The sequence below is a fragment of the Temnothorax curvispinosus genome, unplaced genomic scaffold, assembly GCF_003070985.1.
Source record: "Temnothorax curvispinosus isolate PA1 unplaced genomic scaffold, ASM307098v1 QBEX01000892.1, whole genome shotgun sequence".
Taxonomy (NCBI): domain Eukaryota; kingdom Metazoa; phylum Arthropoda; class Insecta; order Hymenoptera; family Formicidae; genus Temnothorax; species Temnothorax curvispinosus.
The window spans coordinates 37863-47153 of record NW_020210672.1 but is presented as its reverse complement, the minus strand read 5'-3'; the positions used below and the strand labels follow the sequence as shown (position 1 = coordinate 47153).

General features: G+C 29.4%; 1 protein-coding gene across 2 annotated transcripts in view; it reads right to left on the bottom strand.

Moving 5' to 3' along the window:
• Positions 1–50: 50 nt before the first annotated feature.
• Positions 51–9291, bottom strand: part of LOC112458900 (non-structural maintenance of chromosomes element 3 homolog) — a 13232-nt gene continuing 3991 nt past the window's right edge. Inside the window, exons 2-9 of one of the 2 annotated variants that reach the window (XM_025022731.1) lie at positions 5794–5875; positions 5002–5127; positions 2218–2456; positions 1378–1982; positions 1092–1254; positions 842–936; positions 628–759; positions 51–351 (exon numbers count right to left, since the gene is read on the bottom strand). In XM_025022731.1, coding sequence (XP_024878499.1) covers positions 283–351; positions 628–759; positions 842–936; positions 1092–1254; positions 1378–1982; positions 2218–2221 — 1068 coding nt within the window. In that variant the 5' untranslated portion in view covers positions 2222–2456; positions 5002–5127; positions 5794–5875 and the 3' untranslated portion in view covers positions 51–282. The remainder of the gene's footprint in view (positions 352–627; positions 760–841; positions 937–1091; positions 1255–1377; positions 1983–2217; positions 2457–5001; positions 5128–5793; positions 5876–9291) is intronic. The other variant, XM_025022739.1, reaches the window with a different exon arrangement.

The window sequence follows — 9291 nt, the reverse complement described above, 5'->3', positions numbered from 1 at the left end:
TGAAGTATAAATTTATATATAGAGAAATTAAACTTTTCTTATTCTAATTTTACTTAAATTAACTTTGCTTATACTTTATTTAAATACTCTTATAATACATCTTTTTGGTATCGAAAAAAGTTTTTATGTTTTTGTACTATAAAAATAGAAAAATAGAAAACATACGTGCGCACACGCGACACATTTATGCATTTTAATTTTGTCCCTTTGAGTAACGTTGTCCTTTTCTTCTTTCTTCTTTTAACACGGCGAAAATATAGGTAAATCATCTTGTTCTTCTTTTCACTCTATGTCTTCCTCATCTACAGCTTTGTATTGCAATTTCCATTTATTTATAGGACAACCGTATATCTGAAATTCACATATTAATCATTTACATACAACAACCAGTGTGCTTCATTTATAATAAAATAGAAAAAAATTCTATCAAATATTAAATTTGTTTGAAATTCAATTGACTTTTAGAAAATTACGAATAAAATTAAAAACAATAATTTAATAAATAATGAGATTTAAACCTTTAAGAAAACTCATATATATTAATAAAGATAAATATTAAATATATAAATTGTTATATTATCATCTTTGTTATACCAGTAAATGTAGTATATATATTTTTGTGCTTACCTCTCCGACAAATGTCAAGGCGGAACGATAGGTGAGTTCATTTTTCGCACGAGATCCCCATGAATACTCGAATTTCGTTGGATCGTACTTATCTATCATTGTCCTCTCAAGATATCTCTGATTTACAAACTCCTGTGCGTAAATAAATCTCATTTAGAAATCAATTATGATTTTGAACTAAACTCTAGTTGATTGTTAATAGCTAGCTTCTTACCACAGTCACCAACTGATTAACGTCGCCAAAATATTCATGTTGAAAATTATCATTATTTATAATACCCAGATGTCGAAAGAAGTCCCATAGTACTTCTGTGAAAATATTTCACTTATTTTTCAACATTATTACAGTAAGTTTCTTGTAAAAATTTTAATATATAATTTATTTTGTAACAAATTAATATTATACAAGATATATATTACGTGTTATTGTTATAATATGCAAAATTTAAAAGAGTAAAAATCACCTTCTTTGCACGATTCGCCATACATAAAAATATGTACAAGTACAAGATACAACAGCACCTGCTTATGGCTATCGCGGAAGGTGAGGTGTGGAACATCGTTTTCTATTTCGTTCACCATTATGTATTTATTGTTTTCAACTTCTATTAGGTTGTATCCAAATACCTATTAAATACCACAACTTGTTTAAAAATTTTAACTTTATAAATACAATTCTATTTTTAAAACGGTTTGCTTTATGGAACAATCATGCAATTACATAAATAACGATTGTAAAGACAGGTATACCTCAGATAATTGATCGTTCACTTTGTCTATAATCGAACGGAACATTTTGCTATTTCCAGCTAATACATTTTTAACGATATGCGTTTTCTGTATAGGCTGTTTATTGCGATCTGCGGCAAATAGATATCTTATCACGCTACTGATTAGTTGCGTGTCCTTTTCTGCCTCCATTTTCTGCGAGCTCATATGTGATTCCGTAACGGCCGAAGTTCTAGTACGTCGTTGAGACGATGTGCTAGGTATATCCTGTGAGCTCATATGTGATTCCATAAGGGTCGAAGGTCTAGTACGTCGTTGGGACGATGTGCTAGCTATATCCTGCGAGCTCATATGTGATTCCGTAAGGGCCGAAGTTCTAGTACGTCGTTGGGACGATGTGCTAGCTATATACTGCGAGCTCATATGTGATTCCATAAGGGTCGAAGGTCTAGTACGTCGTTGGGACGATGTGCTAGCTATATCCTGCGAGCTCATATGTGATTCCGTAAGGGTCGAAAGTCTAGTACGTCGTTGTGACGATACGCCGGCTCTGCTCGGACCAGGAAGATCTTGGGAGTCAAAGAAGAGATCGTCACTACTCTCTCTCTGAAATCCTCTTTTTCTACCTATAAACACATCAATTTCCATTCAATGTATAGAATTTCAGGTTATGATAATTAATGCTACTCTATTCCAATTTGAAAAATAGAAGGAAGACCTTATCATATATCTATATACATATTTTAACTTCCTTCTGTCTCTCATCTTAGATTTAGAGCTTCGTAGCTAGCTTCATAAAAAAAGGGAAATGATACACGTCGATTTTATTCTGAAGCGAGTACAATATAAATATATTCTTACCCATTTTGGAAATTTAAACGTCACTTCAGAAATCGGCTTTATCGTGGTGCACCTCGTGATGGATCTCTGTTGTCTCTTGTCTCCTTAAAATAATGCAAGCGCGAGGCGCGAAATCGTACTACCCAAACGCCACCAAACTGACCAAACGTCTTTTATTTTGAGTAAGAGCTGCCCTCTGTAAACAACCAAGTTTGTGCGGAAATCAGTCGCTGTGCACTATCGCCCCCTCTCGGTAAATACTGCAAGCAGAATTAATAGAACAAATTAATATACCTGCAGTACCTGCACCATCAATTTACAGTTTTCCTGTTTTAATCAGAAAAATTCGAAAGTAAATACAAATATGCTTAATTAAAAAAATTTTGGCTGTTTCGTAAATATTTTTATCTGGTGTGTTATCTAGTGTTTCTGCTGCGTTTCCAAAATAATTTAGGTAACTAATACCCCAGGCGATAAAAGCATAAGCAAGAATAAGAAACTTCGGAATATCTTCATTTTTCGTTTAAAAGTTTGTAATTTTAAAAAATTAATATTAATTAGTTATGAACATAAAGTGTAAATAAGCGAATCGCAGCTGTATTGAATGATATACCCGAAAATATTGATTATTTATTAAAAATGTAATCTTACATAATATATTTTTGCGATATTAATAAATTTAATTACTGTATACACTGTACGTGCAATATTAAAATTTAATTGTGTATTTTCGATTAATCAACTGTACGCTTTTATTAACTATCTATTTAATTCACGTAGTGTCACGTGATACCGGATCGAAATTGTCGCGCCGCGCCGCGCCGCTCTTTACGTGAAATTGATCGCGCGGGAAACGAACATAGAGATAGGCCCGGACACACACTTTTTCGTAACAGTAACAGTAAAGTTTCGACCAATCGCGTTCACACGAAAAAGTGTGTGTCCGTGGCTATAATATGCTAGCACGTAAGAGGCTGCGATATAGGAATAGAAAAAGAATGCTGCATATAGGCCCTTTCTGTCTTTGTCTACGCGCGCATGCGAAACAAAGACAGAAGGTGCCCATGCGCAGCTTTCTCTTTCTATTCTGCGCAGCTTTTCTCTTTCTATTCCTATATCGCTTTTTCAGCTCGCTCGCGCACTCTATTATCTCTATGGAGACGAAGCGTCTCCGCCATAGGCGCCATATTGATCACCTCCCTCCTTCCATTCCATTTCAATGCAGAACGCCGCGCGAGACGGATCGTCGGATCGACGGATCAGCTCCGGCCGGAATGAACGGCTTCGCGACTCGTTCAATTGGTAACAGTAAAGCGTTTATTAACTTCGTATTCATTATTTACTGCAGCACCTATCGTGTAGTATTCATTTAGCGTTCGGGTATATATCGGGTATAGTTTGTAAAAATACGTATTTCGCGATACTTGTTGCGTTCGGTCGAAGGCGCGTCGCACGGGCAGCGACGCGAAAGTGACGATCGTATTTTCCAATGTTGCGAATATTGCGGGTACCTGACAAAAATGTTAATACGCCTAGAATACAAAATAGAATACAAAATGACAACAAAAAAGCGAGCATATAAGTAATATTTCCTCCTCGCAAAAAGCATAATCGTGAAGTTATTGCGAGCGGAACGCGTAGTGAGGTCGCGATGTCTTCAATTGGCAAGTACAATATATTTACGCATTCACTTTACATTTAACATCTGTTGGAATATCTATGGCCTAATCTACACCGACCGTTTGGTACGCGTACCAAGTACTACATCCGTATATCAAATCTCTATTAAATCTCGGGTTATATCGGTGTTATACCGAGATTTGATACGGATCTAATACGAATATAGTACTTGGTACGCGTACCAAACAATCGGTGTAAACTAGATTTATCGCGAAGATCGTATAGATTCGGATATTGAAAATTCGTTCGAATGCGTATTTTGAAAGCCTTATTGTTCCGCGGCCAATGATTTATCGCGCGGATCAATTAGCGATGCCGCGTCTCTCTTGGCACGCGAAGTTAATCGCGCGAAAAACTTTTTACCGCTATCTTAGACACATAAATATCGTGATAACATTTTCATTTTATCGCACAATATACCTGTGCTTTTATATGTCGAGCATGTATTTCCTTATTACATTGTTCATGGTATTATTAAGTTATTTGCAACAACATATTAAAAAAAAAATATATATATATGTATATATATATATATACATATATTAATTTAAAATCAAATATCTTTATTAACAGTAAAATTTTAATACAAATAATAATAATTATATTTAAAAAAATTCCTCTGTTCCGCGACGAATAATTTATAAGATCTCACATTATATTATTTTATTTTATTTGTTATAAACCTAGTTTGTCCATTGATTACAATTTGATTAAAATTGCTGAAATAAAGAATAAGAAAGAAAGTTGCATTGAAAATAAAATAGTGACATTTTAAAAATATGAAGCGTTTCTACAGATTTCTTTTTTACAAAAAGAATTAGTACAAGATATTTATATATGTAAAATAAAAATAAAAATTATTCTCTTACAGAGAAAAGGATATTAAATAAGTTTAAGCATGTGTTTCTTTTGTATTTATAAATACTTTTCGAACATGTGTGTAATTCTTATATAGAATTTCTTAATGGGTTTTCATTAAATACCTATTAAAATAATTATACATTTTTAAAAAAGGATTAACATAAGATAAATTTTTATAAAATTTCAGATTAATTTTTTTCTTTATTATTTTTACATCATCAAAATAAAACGACTAATTTTATGCAAGTAAGCAATAATGCTCACCACGAAGTTGCTCCAATGGGGCCCGATATTTTTCCTAAGCTTCCTCAGCCTCCTTGAGGGTTTTTCCATCTGAACCCTTTTTTTACTCACATCACACACAACAGAGGAGTTATATACAACATTAATCTGTAACATACGAAAATATTTAAATAAAAATAATGACTAAAATAAATATGGATTTCTTGTTTTTATAAAAAAGATAATGCTTCTATTTTATAACACATATTCAAAAAAATATTTATAGACATACATATAGCTTGCTTGCATTAATTCATGAAATACTTAATTTTGGGCGAATATTTGGGGGAACAGATTTAAAAGAAACACATGCTTAAAATAAAAATAGAAGAATAACTTTTGCAAGTATCATTTTATTCATAATTTCAACAAATTTTTAATACAAGAATAACATTTTAATAAAAATGCTTCTTTATTTAGATATCAACTTGCATAAAATTTGATAAGAAAAAAAAATCTGATATAATTCTGATATAATTTAATTATGATATCAAGATTATATCAGCGATTATATAAATTTTAATTAATATTTAGGAATATTTTATATATACATATATTTGTTATTATTAATTATATCATAAATAATTTATTAAATATTTATAAAAACTTTAAAATATAATCTAAAATATTTTATTTATTAGACATTGTATATATTTATTAAACATTCAATACATTATTACATTGTGATCTGAAAGCGATATGCTGCGCAAATGAATAATTATTTCCATCACTAACAATTAATATAATAAAATAGATTATATATGAAATGCTCACTTCGCGATCTGTTACATCTGGCCGCTTCCTCGGCTTCGGTTCTTCTTTTGTTTCCGCATTGCTATTTTTTCATATTTGCTTTCTAAAACAAACAAAATATTGATTACAATTAAACGTGATTACTTGTAATCACTAGAATATAATGACTGCGCGGCTTTACCACACCTTGTACGATACTCTCGAAGTTAATCACACGCGACGCGTACTTTATCCGCTTTCTATAACCCTTTCAACTATAGCATTATTCTCGCGTACTTGTATCCCTATATATCTAAACTCACAGTAGAGTACCGACTTAAACATACACGGAAAAAAAATATTGTTGAATAAAAAAAAATTACTTGTTTCAATTAAATGTCGACGTCACGGGCTGCCACAAACATCATTTAGTTAATTTAACATAATTTGTGGTTAAATTTTAATACAACACATTTTGTTAAAAGAAAAATACATGATTTTTGAATTAATGAAACATAATGATAATGTAAATACCATACGAAGTTGATTCAACATGAATTTAAAATAAAACAGTATTATACAGTGTGTACATAAATTACATAAGAAGTTGATCCAACAAGAATTTTAATTGAAACATTATATGTATTATTCATACGAATTCCATACAAAATTGATCAAACAAGATTTAAAAATAAAACAATAATGTGTATTACTCACATGAATTTCATTTAGACTTAATCGAACAAAAAATTTAAATAAAACAATGTAATGCATTACTCGTACAAATTTCATATAAAGTTGATCCGACAAGATTTTTAAATGAAACAATAATATGCATTACTCATATGAATTCCATTTGGAGTTAATCCAAAAAAATGTCTTAAACATTTATTTATTATTTATTTATTTATTTATATGTGATATGTGGTAGTTGGTTGACTCCAATGATGTGTACACTGCGAGTGATAGACGCTTTCGCTGTGAGGTCTTATATACGATCTCTGGTCGAATTTGACTTACGAATTTAGCAGCCGCCTAGTGGTGAAAACGCTTATCACATTTATAGTAACCAAATAATATATTATTATAAAAATAATATATTATTTGATTGGGAGATATTTAGTCAAAGTATAAGTGTTTATTTATTAGAAGGAAGTAGACATACAGTTGACACAATTGATACAATAAATTCCCTTTAAATATTCTACGCTATTGAAGGAAAAATCTCAATTGACGTCATATTTAATCAAATTAACAAAATGATGTACTTGTATTAATAATATCAAAATTGATGTACAATGTTAAATATTATTAATTATTTTATGTGATTGAATCGACAGAAAATTTAGTTGAATAGGCTGAATTTATTCAATTCCATAATAAAAATTTAATAACTTTATATTTAATTAAAGTAAGTACTTATTTAATCAAAATAAGTACTTATGTAGTAGAAGAAAGCAAATATATAATTGACATAACACTGATATAATGAATTTTTCAAAAATTCTCGCTATTGAAAGAAAGATCTCAATTGATGAAATAAAAGCATGGTATATATATTAATTTGATTAATAATATTATTGAATTAATAAAATGAATTCTAATTAGATTTATATTGTTGCTTCAACATATTTTTGTTTTTCGTACAACCAAAAATATAATTAAATTAATAGTATTTATTCAATTACATAACACAAATTGATTAACTTTATATTTACTCAAAGTAAATATTTATTTGTTTAAGATAAGTAAATATAAAATTGAGACAATAACATTTTTCAACTGTTCTATGTTATTAAGAGAAAGATTTTAATTAATAAATCAAAATCATGAAATATCAATATTGAATCATCAATGTTATTGAATCAATAAAATCAATTTCAACTACGCTGATTTTGTTGATTCAACATTTTTTTTTCCGTGTACGCGTAATCTTATCTTTTACAGGCTATTTCGCTTTTATCGAAGAACGAAGCAACTAAACACAATCGCCGCCGATTGTATAAACAGTTCGTTCCGTCGCATTTTCGGGAGTGCCGCTCGAAATCGTTACATTTTCGAATATGACAATTAAAATAAAGGAGGAGGAGGCCTGGGAGAGGCATCGGGCACCAGTGGAACAACTTTGCGGTAAATATTATTTTTTATTTGTAAAATATTGTATTTTATTTTAAGAGTAATTTTTTCCTGTTTATTCTCGAGTCGTTTTATTTCACCATGATTTAGAAATAATAGTTAGAAGAAAAAGAGTAATTTAATATTTTATTAAAATTGATCCTCGTAAAGATCTTTTTCGGAAAATATGTAATTATTTAAATAAATATCTAATTAAATAATAAATAAAATGTTTAATACTCATAAAAATTATCTTTTAAAACATTAGGTTCTTTGAACACTGTTTTAATATAAATTTTATATTGCTTCCTCATAGAGGAAGCTTTGTAATAATGAAAAAAAATTTTTCGAGATTTTGATGGAAATAGGTTTAGAATGTTCTAAAATGTCGAAAAATCGTATTAGTAAAAAATGTCCGGAAGTATGTATGTATGTGTGTGTGTGTGTATGTACGGATTTTTTGTACACGCATCTATTTCTACAATTTTTTAGATACCGGGTTGAAATTTTTCACACAAATAGAGTATCATAGAAAGTATGTTCTCCTTAAATTTTATTAAAATCGGTTGACCGGTATAGATTTTATTGAAATTTTTTTTTTAGAAAAGTGTGTCTTATCTTATAGCTTTCTCAATATTTTTGTTTATTACAGAATCAACGTAGCTACGTGGCAGATATAATTCCGCTGTTGCGCATCGGGGTTGGTAAGTGATGAATTCCCTTTTTTTATTGAGGTAACGAATGGCAATTTATCAAACATATATAGGATATATATATATATATATATATATATATATATATATATATATATATAATACCATTATATATAATAATATGTACAATAATATATCTGGATGCATGTGTGCAATATGATAACAATATAAAGATGTTGCTTATAAGTATAAAAACTATAAAGCATTCCATACGATCGTTGCCTCAAAATGGATAAGTTAGAAACAGATTAGGATAAGTTAATCCTGGATGACTTTTTATTATTGTATATATTTTGCGTCCATTCATTTAGTTATTAATTTAGTATGCATACGCAGACATGAGAATGTATTCGTATCCGCACACTAATGTACAAAGGCCGAATTTTTTAGAAAATTGGGAATATCATGAGGACATAATGGAATATTATTTATTAATAATTATATTAATTAGGAATATTATTTGGTTAATATTAGAATGATGTATATCATTTATGAAATATTATGTTTATTATGCATATATGTTTCATATTTTTTGCAAATATAAAAATTAAAAAATCAGAGGATAAAGGGACAAATGGAAGTTAGACAAGTAAAATGTTTTCAATTTACTGTTATTACTTAAATTTACTCATAATGTTTATATTTCATAATCAGAAAAGAAAGCAAAGAAAAAGAATAAAGTATTTGTATATGTTTATACATATATATATAC